The sequence below is a fragment of the Phoca vitulina genome, unplaced genomic scaffold (genome assembly GCF_004348235.1).
Source record: "Phoca vitulina isolate PV1807 unplaced genomic scaffold, GSC_HSeal_1.0 scaffold4, whole genome shotgun sequence".
Lineage (NCBI taxonomy): Eukaryota > Metazoa > Chordata > Mammalia > Carnivora > Phocidae > Phoca > Phoca vitulina.
Window position 1 is genome coordinate 16658931 of NW_022589707.1, and position 15893 is coordinate 16674823.

At 56.0% G+C, this 15893-nt stretch overlaps 1 protein-coding gene across 1 annotated transcript; it reads left to right on the top strand.

The window, feature by feature from the left end:
• The first annotated feature begins 6374 nt into the window (after positions 1-6374).
• On the top strand, positions 6375-15893 carry PRRT4 (proline rich transmembrane protein 4). The gene is made up of 4 exons (XM_032401174.1): positions 6375-7522; positions 7608-7712; positions 8060-8179; positions 13538-15893. Exons 1-4 carry the CDS (start codon positions 6871-6873, stop codon positions 15361-15363), a joined length of 2703 nt encoding a protein of 900 aa, XP_032257065.1. The 5' UTR covers positions 6375-6870; the 3' UTR covers positions 15364-15893.

Consider the following 15893-nt stretch of genomic DNA (forward strand, 5'->3'; position numbering starts at 1 on the left):
GGACTCACTGGAGGGACCCTCTACCAGCCTGCCCCAGCTCCCCCACCCTAGGAGCCAGCAGCCGGAGGTAAGAAGGGTGGGGATCAGGGCAAGCTAGGGCTCCCTGGTCCCCAGCTCCGCTCCCCAGGCCTCCTTCCCCTCACTGCTCTGCCTCCCTGTTCCCTTCTATCTTTCTTCATGTCTCTTGCAGAGAGCGGGCAGTCACCCACAGACATTGGCCTTCTGGACGCTGGGAGGATGCTCTGACCTCCTGGGGGTGGACTGCCCCACACAGCTTTTATGTATGGTTTCACCACATTTGTGTGGATTCCTAAACGAGGCTGAGGAGCAAGAATCATCTAACTGGGAAAGGAAAGGATGGTCTTGTACTGGGCAGAGGCTTCCTGGAGAAGGGATGCTGAGCAGAGCCCCTGGTTCTTGGTGTGGCTTTGGCTACCCTGGGAATTTACAAGAACCGTTTCTGGAAATGTCCGTGGGCAAGGTCACAAGGGAGTCCTGGGAAACCCAGAGCTCACTGCAGTGAGGCTGGAGGGTCCACCGGCCCTCAGAGCTCTGTGCTCTCTGCTTCTGAGCTCCCTCCTGTCTCCTCTCAGGAGCAAGGCAAAGTGGAACACTTCCTGAGCGGGCGGAGGGGCATGGAGGGGAGAACAGTAGCTTCATTGCGCATGGCCAAGGCAAGGCAAGTACACATAAGAACTGGGGCAGGCTCACCTAGACAATTCTGACCCGAGGTTCCAAAGACGGCACACCAACATCAAAGATCGTGGTGATGACAGCTGTCAGTGTGTCTCCTGAGCTCGTCACAAGGCTCCAACCTGAACTGGCCTTCCCTCTACATGGGGTGCACAGCTGACCTCCTGGGATCCCCCTTCGCTGTCTTCCAAGGGAACCCCTTTGCCTCTCTCCTGTGGAGGATCTCCTGTGTTCTGCACCCCACGTTTTCTGCTTTCTTGGTTTACTTTCGGGTTTTGCTAGAACACTCTCTCTAATAGCTTTTCCAGAAACTGTGCACGGGAGGTAAACGTTTTGAAATTGTATACATCTGAAAATGGATATATCTTGTCTTTTTACCTGACTGATAGCTCGGACAGATATAAATTCTAGGTTGAAAGTAAATTTTCTTCAGCATTTTGTTTGTACTTATTTATTTATTTATTTTAATTTTATTCATCTGTTTGACAGTGAGAGACAGTGAGAGAGGGAACACAAGCAGGGGGAGTGGAAGAAGGAGAAGCAGGCTTCCCGCTGAGCAGGGAGCCCGATGCGGGGCTCGATCCTGGGCTCCATCCCAGGACTCCGGGATCATGACCTGAGCCGAAGGCAGACACTTAATGACTGAGCCACCCAGGTGCCCTTTCTTCAGCATTTTGAAAGCATTGCTTTGAACTTCTATCTTTGCTGTTGAGAAATCCAAAGCCTTTCTAGTATCTAATCTTTTGTATGTTACTTTGTTTTGGAAGTTTCTAGACACTTCTCTTTAATTTGCGTTGCTGTGAGTTTATTTTCATCCACAGTGCTGGGTCTTAGGGGACACATCTTTAATGCGCTGGCAACTCATGTCCTTCTGTTCTGGAAAATTTCCTCAAATTAGTTCAGTGAGGATTTCCTCCCTTCCATTTTCCTTTATTTTTTTGTTTGTTTGTTTTTGTTTTTTTCCCCTTACTGGAGCTTCTGTTAATTTGGTGTCACACCCCTACAGCTGTCCTCGAACGTTTTTATCTTTTGTCTTCTATATTTTCTTGGTATGCTTGCTTTACTTCCTAGGGGGACTTAATCAGCTTAATCTTCCCATCTTTCTACTGATGTTTTGTTTCTGCTGTCATGATTTTATTTGTCAAGACATCATTCTCGCTGTTGCTATGTTCTGGCTGTTCCTTTGTATGGCATCTTGTTCTTGTTTCATGGATGCACTAGCTTGTCTTCTCTCTCTAATATTAACATTGGGATTTTGGGGCGCCTGGGTGGCTCAGTCGGTTAAGCGGCTGCCTTCGGCTCAGGTCATGGTCCCAGGGTCCTGGGATCGAGCCATGCGTGGGGCTCCCTGCTCGGCGGGGAGTCTGCTTCTCCCTCTCCCTCTGCCTGCCTCTCTGCCTACTTGTACTATCTCTCTGTCAAATAAATAAATAAAATCTTAAAAAAAACAAAAAACAATGGGCTTTTTGACCCTTCCTGCTCTCTCCGTATAACCTGTTTCCGGCAAGTTACTTTTCGTGATGCTTGTCTTGTCTCTCTTTGCGTTAGAAAATTTCCTGGATGGGGACGCCTGGGTGGCTCAGTCAGTTAAGCATCTGCCTTTAGCTCAGGTCATGATCCCAGAGTCCTGGGATCGAGTCCCGCGTCGGGCTCCTTGCTCAGCGGGGAGTCTGTTTCTTCCTCTCCCTCTGTCCCTCCCCCTGCTTGTGCTCTCTTTCTCTCTCTCTGACAAATAAATAAATTAAATCTTTAAAAAAAAAAGAAAAGAAAATTTCCTGGATGTCTGGTAACTTTTGGCCATGATTAAGGTTGTGGAGGCTGAGATGGCTAGTCAAAAGCCCTGAGTCAACTCACAGGTTGGATTCGCCACTGTAGGGTGATCTAGCTGGGCTGTTTTGAGGGAAACCTGTATGTCGGTATCTTTAGGTCTTTCTTCTTGGGCTAGTGAAATACCCCAGAGTAGAGTCTTCCAGTTTCCTGCCTAAAGGGCAAAGGTCCTACTCCCAGCTCTTTGGGAGCCCAATAGTAAGAGAAGGCTAGGGGCCTCTGCATTCAGCGTCCCATGTGACATGGTCACGTAATCCCCCTGTTTCCAGTATTTTCAGTATGGTATCTTTGTTCACAACTGCGTTTGGAGCTTCTCCAATCCAGATACCCTCTATCTTACCTTCCTCAGGGGAAAATCTTCCAGACTCTGGCTGGGATGGGTGAGGGACTTGTAGCCCCTTGGCTTGGAGTTAGGGAAGAAATCTAGGGATCTAACTGCTTTTCATCCTGGCCTTTATTTTAGCAACCTCTTCCACAGTTCCAGAGGGACCTTGGCTTGCTAGTTCCTGTGTCTTCTGAGAACCTTGCAATGTAAATCAAATTGGCTCTCCATTTTCCCCACTGCCAGCTGACATGTCTTTTTCCTCAGGGCTGATAAGTCAGTAACCACATGGCTGCCTTCCATCCTGCTTCGAAAATTCTGTGGCTGTTGTCAGTTTTCCTGTTCTCTCCATCCTTGAGGGTTTATCTCTTGATTTAAAAATCTCTTTACTGAAGTTTTAGTGGGGTTTTGGGAGGGAGTGAAATTAGATATATGCATTTAATCACCATCTTAACCCAGAACCCTAACTTCCCTTTTCAATATCTTTTTAAAAATATAATTCCTGGGAAAAACTCTACTTGGTCATGGAAGATTGCTGTTTTAATGTAGTGGGGTATGTTTATTTCTGTCTTTCCATTTAGAAGTCTTTAAGTGAACACGATTAGCAGGAAATGAGCCTTTCTGTGAGGAGGATTCAAGGGAAATGTCTCCAGCAGGATAACTTTTATTAAGTATATGAGAGAAAACCAGAGGCTGGATTCCAGTATGCAGCCTTCAGGCAGCCCCTAAAGGATCTGGGGGAGTGCCCTACTAGAAGAAGGGTCTTACAGTGATCCCAGAGGGTGCATCCAGGGAATGCCCTTTGCGATGTTTTGTTTAGGGACCCAGAATAAATACCAGAGTTCATCGCTGACATTCCCTGGAGAGAGGATCAGGTGGTTCCCTGATTTTATTTTATATCAGTTGAAGGAATTCTGTGATTTAAAAAAAAAAAAAGGTGAGTCCTAGATGCCTTTCTGAAACACATCCCATTGTCCATATGGAGCCCAGAATTAATCTTTTTTCTTGTTGTTATTCACTTATCTGATATTCACTGAGTACCTACCCAGGGCATCTCTCTATGTGAGCTTTCTACGTCTCTGTGAGCTCCCTTTGTGAGCTCTCTGTGACTGAGACAACCTGCCCTCAGTAACTCTTTCAACAGCACCCACCCCCAACCTTACAACGCAGCAAGAGAGGGGGAGATGGAATGGGGGTCAGAGGCATATCCAAGACCATAACATAGTGACAATAATTTTTCTCTCTGTGGCTTGTGATGAGGACTAAGTGAGGATATTCCTAAAGCATCTAGCACGAAGCTTGGCATACAACAGGATGTCTGGATTTTGAGGGACAGCTTTATGTGGTGCAGGGAGCCTCCTGTTTTATGTTCTGATACTTTTAAATACTAGCATTTTTGGAGGAACACTTGAAGGGATTTAGAGACTCAAGATAACACAAACGAGCTGAACTACTTAAGTCAGTCACTGGGACAGCCTAACACGGTCCATAAAGTATCCACAGTGACCACCCTGTTCCTTTGTCATCTTTAACCCTGGGTTAGCCTTGGCCTGGGCTCTCTTATATTCCTGAAGCTGCACACTCTTTGATTCCACTGTTCTCCTCTCCTCTGTTACTGGAAGCAGGTAATAATCCACCTCTCACATGCAGCTTAGGCTCACCATTCATTCTTCCTGGCAGACATTTCTGAAACTCTGAGTATTTTTGAGAGATCGGTTTTAGCCAAACAAAACAAAACAAAACACACTGATGGGCATTCTGCAGTTCACCTGCGAAGTGTTGCAGGCCCTCCCGTGTAGCGTACAACTGTTTCTGAAAGCCACCAGGTTCTGGAGAGGTTAGCAGATAGACTGGGTACAAGTCCCTGCCAAGCTGTGTAATCCTGGGCAAATTCGGGACTTTTCTGAGCCTTACTCTACCTACCTGTGAAATGGGGACCCCCAGAGGATTGCGCCGAGGACTAATGAGCTGTTCCACTTCTACTCCCGGGGGTTCTTCTCGCCTGGGGTGCCGTCCCGGGGCAAGCTGCCGTGGTGGCGCGCGCGCGTGTGCAGGCGTGTGCGCGCGCGGGGCCCCGGCCCACGGCTGTGTTTCCCCGGGAAGGAGGGCGTGTGGGTGTGTGTGCCCGGCCGCCAGGGGAGCGCGCGGCTGCCGGCGCCGGGCCGCCAGCGAGACGCCCGCACCCGCGGCCGATTGGCAGCGCGGGCTGAATGAGCGCGCGTCGGCGCGACGGGAACCGAGGCGGCGGCGCGGGGCGCTGCGGTGCGCGCCCGCCTGCCTGCCCGGGGTGGGGGGCGGGCCGCGGGGGGGAGGGGCAGGGGAGAGGGAGGGAGGGGCGGGCGCGAGGGAGGCAGGCGGGGAGGGAGGGAGGGCGGGCGGTCAGAGCGCGGCTGCCGCGGAGCCCGGCGCGGGCGGCTCTGGCGGGGAGCGAGGCTCGCAGCCAGGAGGCGGCGCGGCGGGGAGGGAGTGCGGGGTGGCGAGCCGGACCGGGCCGGCCGCGGGGGGACAGCGCTGCGGGCCAGACCGGGGGCTGCCGCCGGGACGTGCCGAGGGGGCGTCGGGCGCGACCGAGAGGAGCGGCGAGCCTCGGCGGAGCGTTGTCCGGCTGGGCGCCTGGGCCGCCGCGACCTCCGGTTCTCGGGGGACTTGGCAGAGGAGAGCCGCCTGCGGGAGGGAGCCGGAGGAGCAGGTCGGCGGGTCCGGGCAGAGGGAGAGGGAGAGCGAGGGCCAGCGAGAGCGAGCGAGCGAGCGAGCCTTCGAGGGGTGGGTGGGTGTGTAGGGGGACGAAGGTGTGTGCTGTGTCAGTACGGAGTGTGTGACTGTGGTGTAGGGGTGTGTGTGCCTCTCTGTGTGACTGTGTATACTGTGCGTGTCTGTGAGGGGCGTGCGTGCGTGTGTGTGAGAGAGAGAGAGAGAGAGAGGGGAGGCTGGGAGCTCACAGAGCTTGGGGCTGAACCCGTGTAAGAGGGGGGGCTCGGCAGAATCGGGTGTGTGTGTGTGTGTACACGTGTGTGTGCAGGGGGTGTGAAGGGTGAGTGGGTGAGTGTGTCACGGGCGCTAGGTGTGGCTGTGTGTGTGATGTAAGGGTGCCGGGTGCACGTGTGTCCCTGGCTTACCCTCCCGTTCCCCCCCAGATGTGTGTGCATGGAGGGGGTGTTGAGGGGGGGAGGTAGGACTCCGCTGCAGCAGCCCCTTGCCCGGCCTGCCTGCCTGGCCACCTTCCCCAGGAAGCCGGAGACGGCCAAGCTGCCCCTCCCCCAAATACTTCTAGGGTTAAGGGGAAGGGAGCAGGGCCAAGCCCCGGGAAAGAGGGGAAAGGCTGAAGGGACAGCTTCTGCCAGACCAGGGCACCCTGCTTCTCTGGCCGGAGCCTGGCTGCCTTCTCGGGCTCGGCCAGATCGCTCAGCCCTGTGCTTTGCCCCTCCCAGGGCCTTGTGTTCCCTGGGGTCTGAGTGAGAGAGAGTGCCAGCACCTTAGGTTGGAGCCCAAGGTGGGGGTGGGAGCGGGTTGAGACTTCTCGGTGAGGGTTTGCTTGCTCACAGTTGTATCAGCAGAAGGGTGCTTGGCACATAGTAGGCCTCAATAAATATCTGAGAGTGGACGGGGAGGAGAGAGAGAAGAGAGAGGGAAGAGATCTGAGTCTGGGAATCCAAGTCCACCCCCTCAGCCATCGGGAGAGGATGGGGGCAGCTGGTTGCCTTCAGACCCCGGTCCCCAGATTGAGCAGGTAGGGGAGGCAGGGGTTTAGGGAGAGGGGCTTTAGCTGGAAGAGAAGGTGGAACCGCAGGAGAGAGATCTGTTCTGGAGCCTGAATGGAGGAAGGAGCTAGCAACTCTTCCTGGGCAGAGCCCTTTGCATCCTGCCCTCACCACCTGCTTCTCGGTGATCAGCAGCCTCTCTCAGGGGGCATCTGATCCCAGGCAGCCAGGGCTCATAGCACCTCTCCTTTCTCCAGGACCTTCAAGCTCAAAAGGTGCTGAAGAACTGAGCCCCCTGCCCACTGAGGCCACCGGAGGCCAGGTGGGGCCATGGCAGGGCATGGCTGCCTGGGGCTGGGGCTGTTCTGCTGGGTCCTGCTTGCTGTTCCGGTGGGCCCCCAGCCTGCCTCCTCCGTCACAAGTGTCCCTCTCACCACTTTGACCCCACCACCTCAGAGTGAGGCCTCTATGCTGTCTCTCAACCTGGGACTGAACTTCAAATTCCACCTTCGGGGACCGGCTGCCGCCTGGGGGATCTCTGTCACGGAGGCTCAGCCACTCTCTCCTGGGCCGAGCCGGGAGCCCGAGGAAGAGGTGGCCAGTGGGCCGAGGACTGATCCCCTTTGGGAACTGCTGGTGGGCTCCCTTGGGAACTCCCCCCCGGAGTGGGGCTCTGCTGAAGGCAGCTCCACTCCCTGGGCCTCCTCCCTGTCTCCAGAGTCCACATCCCCCCTCTCTGGGCCCACTGACCGGCCCACTGCTCCCTATCAGCCCAGGACGGGCACTGTGACCTGGGACACTGCTCTGACAGCCGCGGCACCTCCGTCCAGTGCTCCCAGGCTCCGCCAGCGTGAGCTGGAGCTGAAGTTTGACATGGCGCTGAGAGCAGGCGCGGCCCCCACGCTCGGCCATCGAACGCTGCCCCTGCTGCCCAGCCTGCGGGCCAGTCTGGCAGAGATTGCGGGGCGCCTGGGACCCTTTGGTGAGTACCCACCCCGTCTGGAGGAGAGCCCCTGCTGGGCAGCCCAGCAGGTGGGAGGAAGCTTCAGCCTGGGCTCCTTTTGCAGGCTTCTTCGGCACTACTCTGTCCCCGCTGCGGAACTTCTCAGGCCCAAGCCCTCTAGGCCCAACTCCATCCCCAAGCTCTGCCTCTAGAGTTTCAGATTCTCCAGGTGAGTGTTGATTTCACTGCAACAGACACTTAGGGAACACTCCTGCGTGCCGGGCACTGTGCTGTGGGCCTAATCAGCATCGCCCTTTCTCTTTTGACTCTGTGTTGCTTCTCCCAGGGCATGGGACATGGGCCACTGCTCCCATGGGGAGATGCCCTCTTTGCCATCCGAGTCTGGTCTGGTCCTGGTAGCTTAGCTCCCAGCATACGTGTGGTTACGATTTCTGGTCGGGGTACACTGGCTCCCTTAACATAAGCTCTGGGGGAAGGATGGGATTTTCTCCAAAGCCCCAGAGGCCAAGGCTGGCTGGTAGGATGGCCCTTGAACCCCACGTGCTCCCTTTGCAGGGTTCTTTGGCACCACTGTGTCCCCGCCCCCATCCCCCCTGGAAAGAAAGCTTCCAAGCTCAGGCCCGTTGGACCCAGCCACTTCCCTAAACTCTGCCACGATGGCAACAGCATCAGTAGGTAAGTGTCCAATTCACTTGAACATGACATTTATTTAGCACTTACTACATGCTAGCCACTCGTCTGCATTCTGGGAAATCTTTTATTTCATTGTCATCATAATCATAATCACCATCCTCTTCATCATCAGCATGGAGATATATATTAACGGTCTGGGAACAAGTGTTGCTGGGGGCAGTCCCACACAGAGTTAAGTAATGGTCCTCCGGGAGTTTTGTAATCCCTGGCAGAGCAGGATGTAGACAGATGTATCAGAAGCAGGCGGATACAGGAACTCCTCATGGTTCCCATAGCCTCAGTACCAACTCCACCCTTCACGCCAGTCTGCCTGGCCTGCCTCTCCACCCCGCACCCCAACCTTGGGGCTCTCTCCTTTGCCGTCTGATCTGATATGACATGTTGTCAGTTATGAGCAGAGCTGGGCCCCTCATTGGAAAGACGCTGAAGAGAAGACTTTGAGCAGACAGATGCCACCCTTATTCAAGGAAGCCTTTCAGAATATACACATGGATAAGCTGGTGGTGCGGAGGAAAGAGCAGGGCCTCTGGGATCTTGAGACTTTGTTTGGAATCCCAGTTCACTTACTAACTGGCTGGGTGAACTTGGGCAAGTTATTTAACCTCCCTGAGCCTGAATTTTCTCATATATCTAGGGTTTAATAATAATACCTCTCTTGTTATCATGAAGCTTCCAGATAATGCAAGCTCCTGGCAGGAGGCTGGGCATGAAGTAGAAGTTTATTAAAGAGTAGCTGTTAACCTTGGTTCTTCCCCTACTGCATCCCAAGTTCACTTCCAGACCCTACCTAACACCACATACCCTTGGCCTCAAGATGTGATGGACAACACAACCCACAGGGCAGAGTATACACTCAGGGAGAGGCTCTGGTAGGTGAGGCCCAGGGAGCCATGGAGAGGGACCTCTAGGCCTGGCTTTGTTCTGCAAAGCCTTTATACTGTTGCTGCAAATCGTCTCGGCCACTTCAAAGTAGGAACCAGCTCAGCAGTGGTCCCCCAGCTTCTTCCAGTTCCAGACTTAACACAGAACCTGACTCTAGCTCACCCCCGAGCAGTTGCTGCACTCCTGGGCATGTGGCTGGGGAGGCAGCTGACCCCTCCCCATTCAGCCCAGTGTGTAGCAGTGGCAGGATCTGCTGTGGGGTGGGAGGCAGGCTCTGTGGCCCCCGGGGAAGGATGCTGGCTGGCAGACTGTCAACCTTGGTGACAGTGCTGGCCAGGCAGGTTTAATGAGTCTGGACAGTGTCAGAGGAAGCCCAGCTCGCTGCCCCACCCCCTCCCCCGTCCTCACTGATGGCTGCAGGAACTCAGCCTCTTCCTGGCTCTTTCTCTCAGATAGACCCAGGAGGGCTGGAGGCTTCTTGGCCAGAAGGTCAGGGACCTTGCTCCAGCCAGCAGCGTGTGTAGGGAGTACTGTCTGGCAGTTAGGGAACAAAGGGAGTCTCTGTGTGTCTCCTCTAGGATCTTTCTAACCTAGGTGTGGTTAAGCTTTGACTCTAGAGCTTCTCTTCTCTAGCATTAGGCTCCCTTCACCTTGGGCAGAGCTAGGATTCAGTCAGTACACATGGGAGAAGTCGTGCAGGTCATTAACATATTGAAAGACTTTCAACCCTGTTGATAAGTACCCACTGGCCTTAGCCCCCTGAGCCCTCCCCTCCACTCCCTGACCACCCTGGCTGACGTCTGTTCTCATTGGCTGCCATCTGCGCCATTTACAGTTGTTAAATATTTCGAATGTCAGTTACCCTTACAAAGAGGATCAATCTTCCATGATCCTAGAGGTGGGGGTGGGGGAGAGGAATGGGGCCAGGCAGCTGAATGGGCTACAACTTCTACGGGGAGAGTGATTTCCCAGCCCTTTGATCTGGGCAGCTGGTAGATAATCAGGCCTGACTTTTCCATAAATCTAGCAGGCCCAGCTCCCTGACTCCTTCCCAGCCAGCTGTGACCTCACCAATTACTCACACTGGCATCCTATCTCCTTTCTTGCCCCTGAGGTCAAGAGGGGCCACAGGCCAGAGTGGGACCACCTTGTAAGAGAGGGCTGCTCGGGAGAGGAACTTACTATCTTCTGGGAGAGACTGAGGGCTCCTTCTGGGGAAGCCTCAAGTGGGAAGACAGGGGATGAGGTCAAGTGGATTCTTCCAAGGCAGGAGCTGGATCTTCTCTGCCTGTCCGCACCCACAGCATGGCCCAGCCCTGGGTACACAGGGCATGCCCACCTGCCCCCCAGAAAGCAATGCTCCTACTTCACAACTACCTCCTCTGAGACCTGAGCTGTGCCTGTACTTGGTCTATGTTCTGGTTTTCATTTTTTTCCCTGGCTTCTTAGTAATGTTAAAAATTTGCTCTAGTTGCCATAGTGCTTGGGGACAGAGGTGAGAGATGGGGTTTCTTGTGGCCCTTGGGTAAGAAGTGGAGCTGGAAGAAGGCAAGGAAGACAAGCTGTGCTTGTCTGCTCAGTGAACAAAGAGGAGGCCGTGAGGGGTGGCAGTCTGGCTCAGGCCGTGGCGCTCCTGGGCTCGGTCCCTTTGCCTTTCTGTGAGCTCGCCCAAGCTGAGGAAAAGCCAAGCAAACTCATCCACTTTGCTCAAGTGGGTTGGGCAAGAGCATCTGTGGGGACAAAGGAATGAGGTTGATAGAGGGGGTACAAGTATTTGATGCTGCTAACGTCAGACTGATACCCACCCCCATCAACAAGCCATCCCAGCTGAATGAACCTCATTTAACTCATGGCTGTGTCTTTATTAGGGGTTCAGGGGTGGTCAGTCCATCCAAATGGTGTTCTTTAAATAGGGTTCACAAAGTGAAACAATGTGTTGCCTTTCTAAGCAAGTTTAGGATGTGCTGAGAAACAACAGTCTTTTTTCTTTTAAGATTTTATTTGTTTATTTTCTATTTTTTTTTAAAGATTTCATTCATTTATTTGATGGGGGCGGGGGGAGAGAGCAAGCACAAGCAACGCGGGGCTCGATCCCAGGACCCCAGGATCATGACCTGAGCCTGAGCCACCCAGGCGCCCCGAGAGACAACAGTCTTTTGTTGGTTAAATCAAGAACTAGTTTGAGGCCAGAAATAGTCACATTCACGTGAACACAAACTGATGACCGATTGGTGATAAACATTAGCTGATAATGATGATACCAACAACAATCATATATCGAATGCTTATTATGCACCAGGCAATCCGAAGAGCTCTGGACACATCGTCCATTCATCCTCAAACCAGCCTTATGCAGTAGGTACTCTTCCTGGTTCGGACTTGAGGAACAGGATGCAACGGGAGGCAGGGCACGTGTTACCATTTGCCGTAGGTGGCGAGCTGTGTATACTTAATTTTTTGGCTGCTTCCCTCTCTGCCCTCCCCAGTTGTCTGATTCTGTCTTCCCCTCCTCTCTCTCCAGAGCTGCTTTCTGCCCCCCACCCCCACTCCTTTTCCTCATTCTCAGGATTGCCTGTTCCCAGCAGGAACTGTCACAGCCCTGGGGGTGGGGGTGCACCTGGGGTCTTCCCATAGTGTACGGCTGAGACCAGGCGGGAGCATGGCCGGGCAGTTGGGGCAGGAGTCTGGCTGTCAGGAGACCCTTCCTCATTCTTTCTACCGCTGCCTCCTGTGCACCTCCCCATCCTCACCAGGGTGTCTCCGTCCTTCACCACCATCTTTCTCCCTCCATACTTGTTTGCAGCTGCAGTTCTGCGGAGCTTGCTAGGTGGAGTAGGGAGAGGTTCAGCCGGAAGCATCTTCCTTTGCTGCCTGGCCATGGGAATAATCCTTGGATCTCTTTCTAACTCTTCTCTTGCTCCAGGAAAGTAAATTAGGGATCTTACTCCTCATCCTCTTTCACTTGACCCCCCCCTTAAAGATGTATTTATTTATTTGAGGCGGGGTGGGGGGGAGTGGAGAGGGAGCGAGCATGCTCAGGGGAGGGGCAGAGGGAGAGAGAATCTCAGCAGACTCTCCGCGGAGTGCAGAGCTCAATCCCATGACTCCAAGAGCATGACCCAAGCCGAAACCAAGAGTCAGACGCCCAACCGACCGACTGAGCCCCTCCAGGTGCCCTTTGACTTCCCTTTCCCCAAGGGATGTGGGGAAGTTATTGGAGCACAGAATGGGGCCGGGGGCCTAAGTTAGCAAATCCTAGAGCACCTGAGGGGCTCACTCACTAAGATGGCATTTATCCCACTCGGCTCTCCCCAGTGGTTCCTTCCTGGGAGTTCAAGTGTAGCCTCAAGACCCAGGGAAGTCCATTTCAACGTCACCTTCTATAAAGTGGAGTGAGAACTCAAGGAGCATGTACATTAAGAGCCTTAGACGAATGTTTTGTGACTGAGTCAGGATGGGGACCATGGCTATGGGTAAGCTAAGGGTTGGGGGTGTGGCAGACAGGAAGGCCAGGGAATAGGGAAGATTGTGTTCTCCTCAGATGCTGGGAACCGGAGTGTCTTACCTCTCCCCCCGCTGCATGTGTGCATATGTGTGTGTAGGGGCTTTTCCTGAAGAGACGGGAGAAGAGGGAAACAGATGAAAAAGGGCAGAAGAAACTTCTCCTAGCACCAAGGTGGGAGTTGGGAGTCAGGGGTGCAGAATAAGAGATAAGCAAACTAGTATTATGAAAAAGCTCTGGAATTGTGAGAAGGGGCTCAGACCAGTGCTCAGATCTGGATCCTAGTGGCAGCTCTGCCAGTTTGTGACCTTGGACAAGTCACTTTGCCTCTCTGTAGAGCCTCAGTGTCTTCATTGGACAAATAAGAGGATTCATTTATTCAACGAATATCTGCTCAGTGCCAGCTCTGAGCCAGGCACCATTTTGGGCATGGAGATTCAGCTGTGAGCAGAGCCAACAAAAATCTTTGTTCTTATGAAGCTTTCTTTCTGGTGGGAGGATTGACCTAGAGGGGCCTTCTCCAGTTCCTTGCAGTTGTAAAATTCTGTGGCTTCTTAAGAAAAACCCTTTTCCGGGCACCTGGGTGGCTCAGTAGGTTAAGCATCTGCCTTCAGCTCAGGTCATGGTCTCAGAGTCCTGGGATTGAGTCCCGCATCGGGCTCCCTGCTCAGCAAGGATTCTGCTCCTCCCTCTTCCTCTACCCCTCCCCTGGCTTGTGCTCTCTCTCTCTCTCTCTCAAATAAATAAACAAACAAAATATATATAAAAAGGAAAACCCTTTTTAGTAGAATCGCAGAGTGATGAAGGGAAATGAACAACGCAGAGAGCTAAGGGCGGGTTAGGGATGCGGAGAGGGATGAGAGCTGAAACTACTGTTGGGGAGTTTGACGGGGAGGAGAAGGCAAGGGGGTGAGAGACCCGGTGAGTTGCCTCAGACCAATGTTCTTTGCCCACAGACCCCACCACCCCCACCTCCGGCCCAGATGACTCATCTCCTGCCAGCCTTGGGAAGCCTTCGGTGGAGCCAGAGTGTGGGTCAGGGTCCTGCAGCATGGGAGAATTGCCCGAACCCGAAGGGCAGCCCCCTGTGGCTCCGCTGCCCCTCTTCTTCCTGACCCTGGAAGCCAACTGGGCAGAGGCCAGAGCTCGCTGGGGGCTGGCCTGGGAGGCCCACGTATACGGGGTAGGCACTCTCTTCGGCCTGGTGGCCCTGCTGGCGCTGCTGGCCCTCGCCCTCCTGCCCTGGCGCTGCCCGCCCGGCGCCCCCTGCCTGGCGCTGCTGGACCTGCTCCTGCTCTCGGCCGGGATCACGCGGGCCTTCCCGCTCTTCTACGACGCCTACGGGCACCGCGATCGGCTGCCCCCGCTCGCCTGGCTGCTGCTGCAGGACCTGCCGCTGCCCTGCCTGGCCGCCGGCCTGGGCCTGGCCTGCCTGCTTCTGGCCCGGCCGCGCCCGCCGCGCTGTCCCGCCGGGCTGGCCGCGCTGCTGCTGCTGGGGCTGGGGCTGGCGGCCGCGGCTGCCGTCGGGAGCGCCGCCCACCGCCCGCTGCGGCCCCTGCGGCTCGCCTCCCGCGGGCTGCACGCCTTCCTCGCCGCCCTCCTTTCCGGGCTCCTGCTGGCGCTCTCCTGCTGGGGGGGACGGCGGCGGCGGGCCGGAGCGCCCCTGGGAGGGTCTGGTTTCAAGGGCGCCACCCCTCTCCCGCAGGCGCGCAGCCCCTTCGCCCCGCGCGAATCCTGGCGGCGCGCGGCCCGCACAGCCCCGGTGGCGGGCACCTTCGGGCTGCTGAGCGGAGCCCTGCAGGGCTACGAGGTGCTGCACGCCTTGGGCTATGGCGGCCAGCCTGGCCTGGAGGGCCCCTGGCCCTGGTGGGCCTTCCAGCTAGGCCTGCGCTTGGGCGAGGTGGGCGTCGCGCTCCCGTTGGCGCTGCTGGGCCTCTACCCCGCGCTCAGCAGCCCCCGTGTGCCGCCGCGCTGCTGGGCCAAGCTCTTCCGCTTGTCCCCGGGCCACGCGGCCCCACTGCTGCCCGGGGGCTGGGTCACCGGGCCCCCAGACAAGGAGCCCCTGGGTGGCGCCATCGCGCGTGGCGACGCGGAGCTGCTGCAGCTGTGCGCCCTGGCAGGGCCAGGCCCCGACCTCCTACTCCAGGGAGGCGGCTGCCGGGGCTTCGAAGGCGCGGCGGCCAACCCGGCCCCTTCTCCGGCCTCCTCTCCCTGCAGCGATTACACCGTGGACTTCCGCCCGCCCTCCCCAATCAACCTGCGGCGCAGCATTGAGGAGGCCCTCTGCAGCGAGGCCCTGCTCACGCCCGGCCTCTTCCAGGGCCCCGCCTTCGGGGAAGCCCTGCCTGGGCTCGGCCTCTACCGCACCACCTCCTTGGTGGCGAGGACGGGGGCTGGGCCCAATGGGAGGTCTGAGGAGGCCCCTGGCTTCCCCGTGCCCCAGGAGCTCCCCTCTCCCGGGGCCTGGCCGGCGGGCAGCAGTACCTCTTCCGGTTCGCTGTGCGGACTTTCGCGGGACAGCTCGTCCATGCTGCTATGCTCCAGCCCCGACAGGCCCCCACGCTGTCCGCTGGTCTGCGTCCTCAGTCCCCCGCGGCCCTCAGGATGCAGCCCTAGCCTCCCGGGCTCAGGCTCCTACCAGGCCCTGTCCCCACCCTCCCGCGACTCCCCAGAGCCTACTCCTGAGCTGCAGGCCGCGGAGGCTTTGCTACAGGAGCAATTCCTGGACGCCTGTCGACAGATCGACGAGCTGAGTGTGGGCAGCGACACTATAGACCTGTGAAGAGGCGGCCCCCTGGCTGCCCCAGCTTACGCCCCCTCCTGGCGCCTGCTCTGCCCGAGACCTGCACACTGTAACCCTTCCCCAGTCCTGCCTGGCTCAGATACCTCTCCCAGCTTTCTTCCCCACCCAGGGGTCCCTGGGTGGGTGGGTCAGCAGCCAGGCTCTGTTGATTGGGGTTAGTGCCACCTCCTCTGGAGCCCTGGGCGCGGATTCCCTCAGCTGCAATTCTAGGCTGGCAGGGGTCCCACTTTCCTTGGCATTCACCAGCAATAAAGCTCCAAGGTGCTCCACTCCCGACCACCACTCCCCACTCTGGTGCTGAGTGAGAGGGGCTGTCCCTCAGAGGACCTCGAGACTGGCTTCGGTCCCCACACCCACCTGTGCCATGCCCAGGAATCCCATTCCTGTGTGAGTGAGACTCCCTGTCCTCCACATGATCCTTCCCCAGAGAAGGGTCCATGGCCCATCGAGGAGACTCCACAGCAGTTGGGTGGGAGGTGAGCGCTTTCAGAGTTAATTTATCAATAAAA

Bases quoted from the DNA above. Each gene is read 5' to 3' on its own strand.
- PRRT4 (XM_032401174.1), top strand. From the start codon at position 6,871: ATGGCAGGGCATGGCTGCCTGGGGCTGGGGCTGTTCTGCTGGGTCCTG. The intron at 7,523-7,607 runs GTGAGTACCCAC...CTCCTTTTGCAG, and splicing joins GGGGCGCCTGGGACCCTTTG to GCTTCTTCGGCACTACTCTG. The intron at 7,713-8,059 runs GTGAGTGTTGAT...CTCCCTTTGCAG, and splicing joins TAGAGTTTCAGATTCTCCAG to GGTTCTTTGGCACCACTGTG.